This window comes from Carcharodon carcharias, chromosome 2 (assembly GCF_017639515.1).
Source record: "Carcharodon carcharias isolate sCarCar2 chromosome 2, sCarCar2.pri, whole genome shotgun sequence".
NCBI classification, from domain to species: Eukaryota; Metazoa; Chordata; class Chondrichthyes; order Lamniformes; family Lamnidae; genus Carcharodon; species Carcharodon carcharias.
Genome location: NC_054468.1, coordinates 219398311 through 219413514, shown reverse-complemented (window position 1 = coordinate 219413514; position 15204 = coordinate 219398311). Strand labels below are relative to the sequence as shown.

The window sequence follows — 15204 nt, the reverse complement described above, 5'->3', positions numbered from 1 at the left end:
GGTGCGGACAGCCAGGTATCTTTGCATGAGTGTGTGGCAGCTGCGGGGTGAGGAGGCACTGGAGCCCTGCAATGATCCACACTGGTTGGGATGGGCCAGCAGCGAAGGGATTCCAGGTACAAGTTGCACTAATCAATGCTCTTTTCTCCTTTTCAGGAAAAGAATGCTCATAATGCCACCAAGTGGCTGAGGACTGGCAGAGGTCCGGCCCAGTTGGCCATCATTACCAGGTTCGAGCAGGAGGCTCTCAATCTGGAGAGGGGCCATGTGCACAGGTCCACCTGTCTCGGTGAGGCTGAGGTGCCACAGGTAGATATGTTAGCCCAGCACTGAGGTCACCATTAGCATCCCAGCAGCCATGGCACTGCTGAATGTTCAGTGATTGAAGTTTGCAACATGGCTTGACCATTGCTTATGGAAGGATGAGTACATAATGATCCGGGGGGACAGGGATGCACATTGACATTGTCTCCACGTTAACTAATCAAATGTCCTTGTTCTTTCTTTCAGCATTAGCGGATCAGGGCCGGGAGGAGGATGCACATGGGCCCCCTCTCACACCTGAGTCTCTGACCCACCAGTGTCACACCATCTCTCCCTGGCAGGCAACAGCACAAATACTAGCACCTTGGTGAGAATTTGATCATCGGTTAGTGTTCCAGGGCACAGCAGTGAGGGCACTTCACAGTCACTGGAGGAGCTAGCGGAGACAGAGTGCCCATGGTGCCAGCAGTCGGAGGACGCTGGGGACCAGGCACATGCCCAGTCAGTGGCTGATGATCCGCCTCTGGAGTCGTCCATGAGGCAGCAAATGCCGGAAGTCCAGCAGGGTGTGTGGGAGAATCCAGCAGAGATACATGAGGCTTTACTTGGCTTGTTCTCCATGGTGGAGGAGTCTACGCAGACCATCGCCAATGCAATGAGCCTCATGGCCGAGCGCCATGCTTCCTCTATGGAGAGACTGGCGACTCTCGTGGAGAGGCTCCTCCAGGAGGCCAATCAGGGCTTCCTGGGGATGCACTCGGACCAGCAAGCCTTCACATTGGCATTGACCTCAGCTGGTCAGTGCCAGTGTGGGAGATGGTCTGGGCACCAAATTTCCCAGTTCGGTGCCCATCCATCTAGGTGAGCAGGGAGGTCTGAAGTGACCTCACGTCAGCGCAGCAGCTGCCTGTTGACTCTGCAGACTCCTCTCAGGGTGCTCCGGATGAGGGCAGCAGCTCCTCCGCCCCTCTGCCAATGACCGTTGCATCCAATGAGGCTGCGTCAACTGGGAAGATGCCAGCTGTGGAACTGGCCGCTCCCTCCCAGGCGGGGCCAGCACAGGCTCCACAGGCCAGAGCATGGCTGCCAAGGTCATCGAGGCCAACAGCACAGCACAGTGAGCAGGCTGTCTCAGATGCCAGTGCCAGCGAGGCCTAGATGTAGCACCCGAAAGCGTAAATTCAAGGCACCTTAGGCATAGCACGGGTTTCTCACTGGTGCTTTTGTGTTGCCTTGCAATGAGGTCATGATTAGTTTGTCATTTTGTTTCGTTAAGTTCATTTTGTTATATCATTAAATTTAGATATGTGACCATGCTGAGGGTGCCTCTTTTCCCCTGCAGGTGGATGGTTACCCATGATGTTATGAGTTGTGTCACACTAAGCTTTATTGACAAGGCCCTTAGTTAATGTTCCTATCCAGGCAGATTTAGTACTCAGATATTGAGTATGGAGCCTGCAGCACAGGCTTTTATTGGAGGTCCATCTGCGGTGTTCTAGCTGAAGGTTCATTGGATTAAAGCCTCCCGGGTGTCCCTGCCTCCCTGGAGCATGCCCGGGTCAGCGTCTACCCCCTCAGCATTTCCCTGTGCGTGCTCATCCTCGGGCTCACTACTGGACTCATAGTGTGCAGCTGCAGCAACTGCATCTGCATCTTCTTCATCCACAGTGTCCCTCCTTTCCAGTGCAAGATTGTGGAGAGCGCAGCATGCAACCATTATCAGCGACACAAGATCTGGGGGGTACTGGAGTGCGCCCCCTTAATGGTCCAGGCATCGGAAGTGCATCTTGAGAAGGCTGATGGTTCTCTCATCCACAACCCTTGTGGAGGTGCGGCTCCTATTGTACCGCTGCTCAGTTTCTGTTCTTGGATGGCGGAGACACATCATGAGCCACCTTCTGAGGGGATAGCTCTTGTTACCCAGCAGCCATCCATCCAGCCGTGCTGGAGCAGTGAAGAGCCCCGGCACCTGGAAGTGTATGAACATGTAGGCGTCGTGGGAGCTGCCTGGGTACCTTGCACAGACTTGCAGAATCTGCAGCTTGTGATCACATGCCATCTGCACATTCATGGAGGGGAATCCCTTCCCGTTGATGAAGGCACCGGGCTCAACTGCTGGCGCCTTGATAGCCACATATGTGCAGTCTATTGCACCCTGGGTGCGGGGGAAGCCATCAATTGCAGCGAAGCCTCTGGCTCGCTCTGTCGGGCTGGCATCATCCCAGCAGTAGTGGATGAACATCAATACATGCCTGAATAGAGCGTCTGTTACCTGCTTGACACAAGTGCGGACAGCTGATTGGAAGACACCGCAAAGATCACCCACTGAGCCCTGGAAGGAGCCAGAGACATAGAAGTTTAGGGCAGCTGTGACCTTTAGAGCCACTGGCATGGGGTATCCACCTACACAGCGGAGATCTCAGGGCCTATCATCTGACAGATAGAGTTGACTGTCTCCCTTGAAAGATGGAGTCTCCTTTGGCACTGCACCTCAGACATATTGAGGTAGCTGCTTCATTACCTGTATACCCTGGCAGCAGGATAGTGATGTGCTCTGCGGCCCCTTGCGCCTTGAACTTTCTGTTGGCCCTGCGCCCCTTGTGCCTGCGCCTCTCCTCCCAAAGGTGGCTCCCCTGGAGGCTGAATGTGCACTCCTGGCCTCCTCCCCCTTTTGGCCCTCCCTTCCTCCTCAGAGGAGGTGCCTCCAGTGGAGAGCACAACTCCCATTCCCAGGCTAAGGGAAGACTTCCTGAAACCTGCAGACCCCAAAAAGGGTCTTCACTGTATAGTGCTAACCTGAAGGTTGTGACTCCTGTCCAAGAAGCCGGTATAAGTTTTGAAGTATTTCTGCTCACACAGGCAAGTATCAGTAACTTTCCAATTAAGTATCTGACTGAGCACATTCGCGACCCCACTGGCCTCTCTTAAACCACCTGTGGATGAGGTTTATACAAATGTGTTCTACCCGCCTGCCCGTTGTGCCCATGCAACAACCTGAAGATCGCATGGGCCCCGAAAAGTTCCTGTGTATTGGTGCCTCAAAGGCATTAAGTGGCCCGTTAAATAATGGCGCGCACACATCAGAGATCATCGCGTGCCCGCCTACCAAAATACTGTGATGGCGCATGGTGACATCGGGATGCTCGCCCAACGTCACTGCGTGTCATTTTATGTCATTTTCCCGCACACCAATGGGAAAATTCTGCCCCATATATGTACAATGTGCATAAACTCATTACTGAGAAGTTAATTGGAACAGTCAACAGAGCTGTCAAAATCATCAGTAAAACTATCTGAAGCCCCTATCAAAGGGACCTGTCAAAATTGTTGGAAGCACCTGTTAAAACTGTCAGAAGCCCCTGTCAAAATTGTTGGAAGCACCTGTCAAAACTGTCAAAAGCACCTGCCAAAAGGACCAGCCAAAGCAATCATAAGCACCTGTCAAAACCGTCAGAAGCACCTTTCAAAGAGACCTGTCAAGGCATTTAAAAGTCCTGCCCTGTATATCTTTGAAAAAAATGGCTGGAGTGTTTAAAGAGAAATGATTGCCTGCTATTTCACCCTAACTGTTGACATAAGCCTGAGGATTCCCATTTCAGTTTGATTGACAGCTGCAAGTAGTTCTTGACTCTTTGATTTAGGACTATGAATTCCAATGCATGTTGTTATAAGGGGTTGTGCACTTGAATGAAATGTTTGTTGTTATAAGGCTTTATTTAGTTAAAGGGACATATGTAGTAAATGTGTTTTTATTAATTACTGTTCTTTTTCCAATAAAGTTAAGTCTGCAATAGACACTTAGAACTTTATTTTATAGAACTCTATTTTATCTCAACTTTGTATGGGTCCTGAGGTCTGCCCATGGCAGACACTAGGTGAGTTGGCATGAGAGTGAGAGTTAAAGGCTGGAGGGGATGTTTCATGTATTGATCCTTATTTTCAAATTTAGGATACAGTGCTGGAGCCCTGAGGCAGGTCTTCTGCCCATCCCACCTCTGCACCCAATATCGTCTTCAGTTCCTCCTGGGTCACCTGCTCAGACCTCTAATTCAGCCTGACCCCGGACTGAAAATCTGATGTCCAGGCAGCCAAGTTCTTGGGCTGGGAATTCTCCCAGCTCTGCGCACCCGACCTAGGAGTGAAAATCTTGGCCTTATAGTCAATTTTCTTCCTGCTATAAAATGTATTCTACAGTTGTAAAAGATTCATTCATAACAAGGATAAACATCCTGTAGCCCCAGTGCCACAAATGGCTCCCCAAACCCAAACAATCAATCCTGAAAACCTAAGTAACCCAGTCCTATTGTTCTTTTTTTAAAATTTTCTAGCTTGTCCTGTTTGAATGTTATGGGATTGTAGGTCTGGAAAGGGCTGCTTTTAGCACTATTGTATCAGTAATGAAATTACTATTAGTAACTTGCTGCAAAGCTCCTTAGTCTCATCTGCTCCTTTCATGACAACATAGACAGTACTGTACAATTTGACAGCTCCATTTTTGACAGTTTCAGGTTGAAAAATTGAGTGAAATAGGGCTATTTCTTAGATCCCACTTTGTTTGATATTTTCTTCTGCTCCTGACCTTTACTTCTCTACAGAAATTGAAGAAGTTTAAATGCATACTAGATCATTAGGGAAGCTCTACATTCTGTCCAGATTGAAAACAAAGACAGAAAAAAGCATGTGTTGATCAGAGAACTCAACTACACTGAAGATGCTGCCCTAGTTGTCCATATGGAAACTCAACTACAATGACTAATGGATTGTCTTTCCTATGTCTGTAATTTGTTCTCCCTTTACTATCAGGATCAAGAAAACTGTGGTTAAGGAGCAGGGTGTCACATCGCTACCCTCGATTGCACTAATCAACACTCCACTGGATGTAATTAACAAATCCTGCTAACTTAGGTCCATGGTGACAATCTGATTTTTGATGCAAAACTCGACACACATAGGGAAAGTGGCGGCCACCTTTGACTGACTCACAAAACAAAAAGATGACCCTTAGGACCAAGATGCTGGTTTATGAGGCCTGTTTTCTCAGTACCTTTTTGTGCGGCTGCGACACATGGTGCTACAACTATCAAGAAAGGAAGTTCAACAATTTTCATCTTTGATGTCTGCATAACATTCTTTGCATCTCATGGAAGGACAAAATCATGACTGTGACAGCTCTTTCAAATCTCCCAAGTATGTTAGCACCCATCAAACAGAGGCAACTTTGCTGGCTCAAGCATGTTCGCAGATGAAAGATGGGCGCTCCCAAGGAAATTCTGTATGGGGTGGTAGCCGGAGCCAGAAGACCAGTTGGACACCTAAAGTTCCACTTCAAGGATGCTTGGAAGTGTGACCTGAAGGCCCTAAACATTGATTTTCATGCGTGGGAGACACTAGCCAACAGAGGGAAATGGCAACATTGCCTGTGGGCTGGCATATGCCATCATGATGATTATTAGCTACAGCAATTTGACAACAGGTGCCAATGCTGAAAATAGCACCCCGCAGTGATACCTGATAATCACCTCATACACAACATTTGTGGATTGGTCACTTCAGCCATCAATAAAAGTGCACCATGTGCCAATGGATTTGCTGTGTGTCTGGCATCTCAAGTAGATGGAAGAAGGCCGATGACAAAAATCAGTAATATATATGCAATTAGTGGGAGCAGGGCGGTAAACTTGGTGGCCTGGACAAATGATGGTGCTATGGCATTTCTTAAATGCAAAACGGCTGTCTACGTCTCCAATATGGCAGTCAAAAAGAATGTACTCATTATCAGCTGGAAGTGTGGCACCCTCCATATCGGTATAGGCAAAAAAGAACATCAAGGGCCATGCATTGCTTTGTATATGCAAATAAAGACCTGAATGTCAGTTTGAGACTCTCATGCAAGATCTGGTTGCCCTAAATGCAGCCAATACCAGGCCGATTGCCTTAAGGAAATTCAGTTTACCAGCAGCCTTTAGGGAGAGCTGAAGGCTTTCAGCAAACACTTAAGCTTATTAAAAAAAAACCTGAACTTGAAACATCAAATTAAAACCGTGGGTTGCTGCAAGCCACCGCTCGCCCTCCTCCTAATCTCTGCCCTGCCTCATCCCTTGATCAATGTCTCGTACCCTGTCCCATTTGCACCCATCCTGTTTCGGTTGTCTGATGGACCATCTCCTAGTCGCACTCTTCCAAATATCTTTCTTTTCCTGGCTGCCCCTCTCCTGGTTATCCCTTCCCGATTGCCCATCCTTTCCAGGTTTCCCCTTCTAATCATCCTCCCTTTCCTGCTTTACACCCCCTCCCAATTTCCCCCCTTTACCGTCTGTCTCTCTGCTGATTGTATTGTTCCTCTTTAATGACCCGAGAAGTGTTGCTGCAGTGGCCTGAAATTCTAAGCCTCTTCATTGGCAAGCTGCCTGGTTGACAGCTAGCCAGTGTCCACATCTCACCAGTCTCGTTTAAATGAGGTCCAGGTCCAATATTGGGTGTGACTACCTGCTGAGCTGCAGGGATCATTCTTACACTAAGTTCAAGTCAATCTGCCTTTTCATAGTCTATGAGCAGAAAGAGCCCAATGAAAACAAAAACTTGGATAACTCTAATTTACACCATAAAGAATCAAGCACAAATTCTGTTACTTAGGTTGACTTTATAACTGCTTAATTACGGACTCTATACACTTAAGTACATTATAACCAATAGTAAATTCAGCACAGCGGAATATATGTCTCAAATGTATGCCAATTTTACATTTACTGTTGCTTTCTCCTCCACAAACTAGTAGAATTTATAAAAGCAGTTTACTGCCACAGATGGAAAACAGTATGTTAAAAAATCATGTTCACCAAAGATAAAACACACTCAAATGAGAGCCTTGTGGAAATTATTTAGCTGGAAAAATTCAGTACGTTGATAGATTGAGGATATTTGAATTAAATTAATTGCAAATTAAATGCAAAGTACAACACACTGAGTTTCAAATGTGTTTAAATACTCACTTTGTAACTATCTGTAATAAAGCTATATAATTCTACTACCAACTAAGAACACAAAAATTATGCTCAACAAAACCTGACTAAAAACATGTGTACTCAAAATGCATCTCACTGAAAAATGGATAATTGGATCGCTGATCTCTGAAAAGCTGTATGTCACTGTTTAAACTGTAGATAAAGATGGAACATAACTCCACAATCTCAACCAGAAGCACTAATACATCACTAAAACGCTACTTATTTAAAGTGGCAACCTTCTGGTTCCAGTGTACACATCAATCGCATCAATGTGTCCTCTCACAGTCTGCTAGTTCCTGTCAGCGACTGTTAGCAACTGCTTAAAAAAAAGCCAAGCAGAATGTGGGGTGAGCCAGACTCAATCCACTTGGGATCCGATTATCCAAAATCTCTTTGACCCTTCAGCTTCACCCATTAATGAAAAATACAACACACAGCACTAAAATACAGTTGCCTTTTATTCGAGCCTGGAGCTCAGGAGACAGCTAAATAGTGCACTGCAATTAGGGGCACATTAAACCTGAAATCCAGTATTTACTGCGTTGGAATAAAAAAATGACATAAAAGATAAAATGAGAATTCATTTCTGCATAATAGTGATATTATTTATTCCAATGCATAATGTCAATGCCCTGGAGAACATTTATTGCGTATCCTTATTAAATGGTTATACATTAAGCTCATTTAAAGTTGCTAACCCATACACTCATACAATAAATGCTTTCCCATCATCTGTACAGCCTAAAGAAATGGTATCTCTGTTAGAATGCTCTCCATGTAGTTAGGCTAATGAATATGATTGCTGTAAATGCCTATACTTACATTATCTCCCCTTCGCTGCAAATACTGTTTGTCCCATTTCAAATCCTCTTAAGAATTATCCCAATTGTGTGCTTTATCTACCCGAAAATTCTTTACTATTGTATGATATCTTATACCCCAACCATCAACCCCACACACCTTGTAAAAAGCTTGGAGACACACCTCTATGAAAGGAGGTCCATGTAAATGTAAGTTATTGTTGAGATTGAACACATTTTGCTAACCTTTCAATTTCCGATCCAAATTTCATGCAGATATAATTTTGTAAAGAATATTTAAAAATGAATTTTCACATTTGCGTAATAATCTGAAAAAAGAGAAATGTCAAGGAAATTATAAAATAATCAGAAACTCAGGGATGGGTTAAAAAAATGTCAAACACAAAAATCAGAATTAAGTGGGATACAGTCTGCAGCACAACAACTGGCCAGCACATAGGGTTGCAGGCTGCATTATGGCTAATTCTTATATTGGTTACTGAAAGATAACTTTTGCTTCAAAATATGGGCAGTGTAAATATCTATAAATAGTGTGACACTTGCAAATAACAATTTACTAAAATCATTTTACCAAATAATGCAACACCTTTGAATTATCTTATGTCTACATTTCATCCAATTATTTATGCCAAATTATTTGAAAAAAGCAGGCACCTAATGCTTGCATATAATGACCAAATATAAAATAGGGGCATAGTAAGCTGTAACACTTGCAGCAATTTTTATAGACACTGAAAGGCATGTTGCTTAATATGGAAATTATTATAAGTTATTTATTCTGCGAGTCAACTCAGTATGGGGATCAATTTTGTACTCAATGTTTTACTTATAATTATTTGCATTAAATATGAAAACAGTAGAAAACACTAACTAAATCAATTTTACTTCAGTGTGGGTTACTGTAAACACAGAAAGCACTTAATACCCGCCATGAAGCAGATTTCAGCTCACTTGAGAAGATACTGTCCATCATTTTGAAAGTGTCTTTGAAGGTCAACATTTAAATTAATAGCCAGGAACTAGCTTAGCTAGTATATATCTGAATAGCTTGTTAATTTGAATTTCTATTTCTCTTCACCACTCTTTTTTAACTTTAAAATGTACATGTACTTATGTTTCTATTTGGAGTAGCCATCCTGCATGTTTGCAGCTTGTTCACAAATTATTGTACAGATGTGAAAATTTATAGCTTTAAAAAAGAATCAAAAAAAGCTGTGCAACAGGAATCTAGTTTAGTATTGTCTGAAGTACAGTTTGTTCAGCAATAGCAACAACATCTTACAATTATATAGCAGACCTCACATAAAAGAACATGTTAGAACACTTTGCAAGAGGAAGATCTGGACATTGAACAGAAAGTAAGAAATTAGGAAGGTGGGGTGGAAAGAAACCAAATGGCCCAACAGTTCTCCAGATCAGTGGCTTATTGAAAAGCCAACCTTAAAATGAATTTATACACTGCTGAGAGCAGGAGGATGCCTGCTTTTCATAGGATTACCTGTAATACCAACGATGCACCAAGTGATTGGGTTTCTCACTGTTGCTGTTATTCTTCTCTACTTAAATTTTCGCTTTAAAAAATGCAGCCAAATAAAAAAAATTTTTAAATTTTAACCAACATTTGAAAACAAAAATATCAAAAATGTCAGGTATATCAAATTCAATTTCTCAACTTGACATAGACTGAATCTATCTCTGACAAGTCCAACTAATTGAATATGTTAGTGGGGAAAATGAGCACTTCGACATAAAGAGAGCCTTGCAGGCTTACCAATTTAGAGTTGTCAACCTGTAATTTTAACTTGGTTGTTTCCTCCACAGATGCTGCCAGACCTGTTGAGTATTTCCAGCATTTTCTGATTTTATTCTACAGTTTAATAAAAATGTACTGAAAGATCTTGGAAAAAAAAAATAAAACTTATCAATACAGTTAGCCAAAACCTCTTACCATACATTCAGGAGCTTTCATTTCTGCAAACCTCCCCTATTCTCAGGGCTCTGTAATTCTTATTTACTATTAACTCCTCGTATGATATTCCCCTTCCTGCCAACTGGTCTCCCTATCCTTGCATCCTATGGCGTGCACACCCTTTACTGCTATTAACCTGTGACACTAATGTCATGAGTGTCATACAGTGTCCACTGCCCATGAACAATGGCATGGGAATCAGCTAGTCACTTAACTAATCTACACATTATCAGTTCTCCTTATTGCACCAAAATTGTTGCTGAAGTATAATAGAATTCTATGTTATACATAAATGTATTCAAAGTGCATTTCCTAACCTTATGAATGGTACTGCAATTAATTGCCAAATTTGGAATTGTCAAAACACTTTTAAAATCACAAGATCACTCTCAAATGATCAGGAAGCAATGGTGATGATGGTGAGATGACATTATAAAAGATCATACAGAGGGAAGAATCTTCCTGTATACAGGCTAGAATTACTCAAATATTCTGTAACCTTGGCAACAGTGAAATAGTGTGAAGGGATAAATCGTTTATTGTATGCATTGTAATATGGAGCAGAGCTGGGGGTCAAAGAGAGGGAGAAAGATAAGCTTATTCCCATCACGATAAGGCAAGTGATTGGCACAGTACAATGTCATGTAACAAATCTCAAAAATTTTTACACTAACTGCAATTTGTTTCCCCAAAAGTGCAATGTGGCAAAAAGCTGATTTCTGAGCAGATCTACATGGCAACAAATCACCTGCCATAATCATTTATATATAGAAAAGTCTTGTGTCTAGTCTACCTCTAATGTGCCAAAGAAAGGCAGACATTTTCTACTTCGATAATTAAACTAATCTAACCTCTACTATCTAGAGGGATAAGGGGCAGGTTCATGGAAACAGCACCACCTGCAAGCACCCCTCCAAGCCACACACCATCCTGACTTGGAATAATATCATTATTTCACTGTTGCTGGATCAAAAACCTGGAACTCACTACCAAAAAGCACCTGATGAACTGCAGCAGTTCAAGATGGCGCTCACTTCTACCTTGTCAAGGGCAATCAAGGTTGGGCAAACAAGTGCCGGTCTTGCTAGTGATGCTCACATCACAGGAACAAATATATTTTAAAAATCCTCTCCCCAAACAGAAATCAATCTAGACACATACCTCAACAATTAGCCTCAGGATGCAACTATCGAGACCATCCCTTGACAGGGAGAGCAATAGTTTGGATGCCACTAAAAGCTAGGATAGAGAAGCCTCACCTTGGCCTGTTACCATCTATGATTTGATAAACATAATTTTTGATTATGTCAATAAAAGGGTATTTGAAATTAGAAGTGAAATTGCATTCAATGAAAAATGTAGGTTTCAGTCACGTTAGTTCACTGGGAAGATATCATTGTGGTTTCTTTAGTACCATTATTGGCAGTAAGTTGCTGAGTCATATATTAGATTACTCCCACACTAATTCTATAAGCCAGTATCTATACACCTTATGATTTGACAGCCCAATAAAAGTGTCATAAAAAGTGTCAATAAAAGAAAGCACTGTACTGATTATAGACCAATAGGCTACTGTGATGCCTTGAATGTATAATATGGTTGTATGATTCCTGGGTTTATATGACATGAGATATAATGCATAGCCTGCAACATGTAACAAGGAAATAACAGATAAACCTTCAGATGTTAGTGCCTTGGAGCACATCCTGAACATTCTATAAAATCAAATACCACTGTTATTCATTTTGCTGGCTGCATGGCATAGCTACATGGCTGAAAATAAATACATGCCTAAGGTGTGTGATCAATTCTGCACTTGAACACCAGTGATATCAGGATATATTTCACATCATTTTATAATTTATGTATATTTCTTGCCTCCTCTCCTGAAGGCAATGGCTGGTGTATGATAACAGGCAATGCCTGACCCAAATAGCCAATCATCATGAATGAACCTAAACATCGAATGTTGGCAGCTACCCACCCATGGTTAGCATCACAGTTAAACAGAAAGCTGTCCTCAGCTGATGTCCACCCACAGGCACTTTCCAGCAGAAGTCAAAGGATAACCATCAGAAGTGGGAACCTAGGCTGATCTTTTTTTAAAAAACACTCTCTGGCCTAGAGATACTGAGCCATAATTTTAGCACTAGAAACCACCAAAACCACTGGACCTCCCCCCCCGCACCTCCCCATCCCCTTCACTGCACATATTCTGGCAAAAGATTGTTTCTGGCATCTTCCGTTCTACACAGCACATTCCCATACTTAGCCATGCATTGAACAACTTAGCCATTGGAGTGCTCCTGAAAATGTGTTAAGAGTTAGATTTCATTCAAATATGATAAGTAAAAAATTTCATTACAACAGCTAAAGGTGCTAACCTTTATAAAAACCCCATTGCTAACGGTGCTTCCTTCTACAAAAGCCTCATAGATCCTACCTACGTAACACAAGTCCCATTGTGAAAATGAGGAATTTTAATTGTTATTATTGCTATGACAGTAGAGTTACAAAATTCATAGTTTTATTCAGGTGCAGACACTTGTATTTTACTCGGAATGAAATTTTGCCTTTTTATTCTGCATCACGGTATGTCCTTCGAAATCAGAATTTTTTACCATCAGTACAAGAAAAATAAAACCAGCATGATTGGAGACCATCTTTTAGGTCTGCATATGGGATCACTGCTTGAAAAAAAAAATCAGTAAATGAATGTACTGATTCATAACTGAGCACTGATCAGTTTTACTCTTCACATCCATATCCTCAAGATGATGTACATTTTAAAAATATCTATACTGGTATTGTCTTGATTAACAAAAAAAGTGGCATTTCTTGAGTTTCCCTCTGGTAGTTCAGCATAATTATAATATGGCATTATGAAATCCAAAGGAAGCATTGCATGTTCACTCAGTGCACCAGCTTGTCAATACTACAGTTACCCTTCAGAGAAAAAGAATGTAAACAGCTTCATGCGCAATGTGCAAATGATGACTAAAATAACATTTAGAGATGGGAAGAATAAAGCTTTAGGCATGCAATCTGGCTGGTTGCTGTACGTTTTTAAAACTTGTATTTATTTCACTTCATGGAATTGACATAGTAGATAATGACTAAAAACCTAAAGAATAACTCCAATTCAGAAATCAATTCCAAGTCGTCAGCCTGTTAAGAATAGTTCTTCCAAATTTATATGGCAATAGCAAGATGGTATTCAAACAGAGTTTTAAACATAAGCCTGCAGCATTTCCCGCTGAGTTTCTGATGCGATTTTCCTCATGTAACATGTGTGCCCTAAAATCAAGCCAAGAGAAGCCCCTTGTTCTGTACTTTATGCTGGCAACACTCTACTTTAAGTTTCTTAACACAGGTAAATAAACTCATAATCCAGATGGTGCAACAGATGTGAGAGCAGCACTGTGAAATCAACAGACAGTGGGCAATGGTTTTCATTTCCCTTTTAAACGCTAACTGATATGTAATTCGGGATCTCCGGTGAAGTTAGCATCTGCTCCCTTTGGCCAGCCAAAGGTTACAGGTGTTCCTGATGTCATTTCACAGTGAGGTGTGGGCCTGGCCTGCAAGAGAGGTGTCCTGGCTCTAATCTATGCCTACCACCTACCAGTTTTATCATGCTGGGCCTCCATTTGCTGTATCTTTTCTGTTAGCTCTTGCTCACGTTGTTGGGATTGAAAGGCCAGGGCCTTGACATCATCACTGTGACTACGGAGTAAACTGTCCTTTTCCATCCTGAAAGAGGCAACAAGGTCAAAAGTATAGGGCAGCAAAAAAACTGTTTTTTATATCAGTGACACCTTCAGATTGCAAAAATAATGTACTTTTCCAGCAATCACTGTTTAAATATTAGCTACATTTAAATCTGTGAAAACAATTGCGTGATTATAAACACCATCCTATGAATTTAATTTATTTCAAAGAGAAAACAGCATGTTCTTACACGAGATGCTTGTATTTTGTGATTAATTTAGGAACCATGGTTGACACTTAATAAAATCCGATAATGTTTTTATGCAGAAGCTATTAAATGTTCCAGTTAAAATACAAATTGTGTTGGTTACTGAGGACAAATGCAATAAACCATAGCCCTAAGGGTTGTTTGTAGAAGAGATTAACAGTGTATTACTAAGTGTCAGGCGTGGCTCAGTAGTAGCTTCTCGCCTGAGTCAGGAAAATTGGATTAAAATCCACTCCAGAGCACATACTCTAGACAAATACTTCAGTGTGGTTCTGAGGGAGTACTACAGTTAGAGATGCCTTCTTTTGGATGAGGTCTTAAACTGACATCTCTCAAGTAGATGTGAAAGATCCCATGAGAAGTTTCAAAGAAGAGCAAGGGAGTTCTCCCTAGTGTACAGGCCAATATTCATTTGTCAATCATCATCACTAAAATAAATTAAATGGTCCTTTTCATCTCCTGTGGAACCTTGCTGTGCACAAATATTGCTGCCATGTTTGAGGTCACTGTGTAAGCCAAGAGACAATTTGGCTTGAGTATTGTTAATTTTTTGCCCCTATATAAATCTCAAAGAGCCATCATTCCTCAGCTAAGGATAGGCTAGCAACCTCCCATCATGTCTCTCACAATTGACACTCTTAAACTGATCACTATTGGGCGTACAAGAATACTCCGCGAAGAAACTCATTCTCCACCGTCTCTCATTCTGAGGGAGGTGGTACCCTCTTTCTGCTCAACAGGAAAACACCTGAATATCCAGTACACACACACACGCACACACAAATTTTCAAACTACAATACTGAGCTCCCTGTAATCAGTTTGCTGTCTGTTGTCAGATTTCTTCATTTGTTGACTTATTAATTCTGTGCTTCTGTTATATATTAATTTGTTCTTAAGGTTTGCTGCAGTTACTAACATTATTTTCCTACTCATTACAGATGCTGGAAGCCAGATGTTCCCGAGGCGGGTAGCTCAAGTTGGGAAATTTCCTGAGTTGCCGGACCCTCCTTAGTAAAAATTACTCCAAATTGCATAACTTTTGCTCTGTGGAGGCAGGTACAGGACACAGTCAGGCCTGCCAATCCCAGAAACAGAGTGTAAGCAGCCACAGGAGAGGGGGTGTGGGAGTGTCCTGAGACTGGTTAGTTAGAAGGCTCATTTTTTAT

The 15204-nt window shown here is 42.1% G+C and overlaps 1 protein-coding gene across 5 annotated transcripts in view; it reads right to left on the bottom strand.

The window, feature by feature from the left end:
• Window positions 1-15204, bottom strand: part of sdccag8 (SHH signaling and ciliogenesis regulator sdccag8) — a 414295-nt gene that overhangs the window by 160512 nt on the left and 238579 nt on the right. For 4 of the 5 annotated variants that reach the window (XR_005945612.1, XR_005945613.1, XM_041209153.1 and 1 more), the window contains one exon: window positions 13684-13811. The exons of the other annotated variant lie outside the window; for it this stretch is intronic. Coding sequence is in view for 2 of the 4 variants with exons in the window: in XM_041209153.1 (XP_041065087.1) it covers window positions 13684-13811 (128 nt within the window). In the remaining 2 variants the exon portion in view is untranslated. The remainder of the gene's footprint in view (window positions 1-13683; window positions 13812-15204) is intronic. 5 annotated transcript variants of the gene reach the window in all.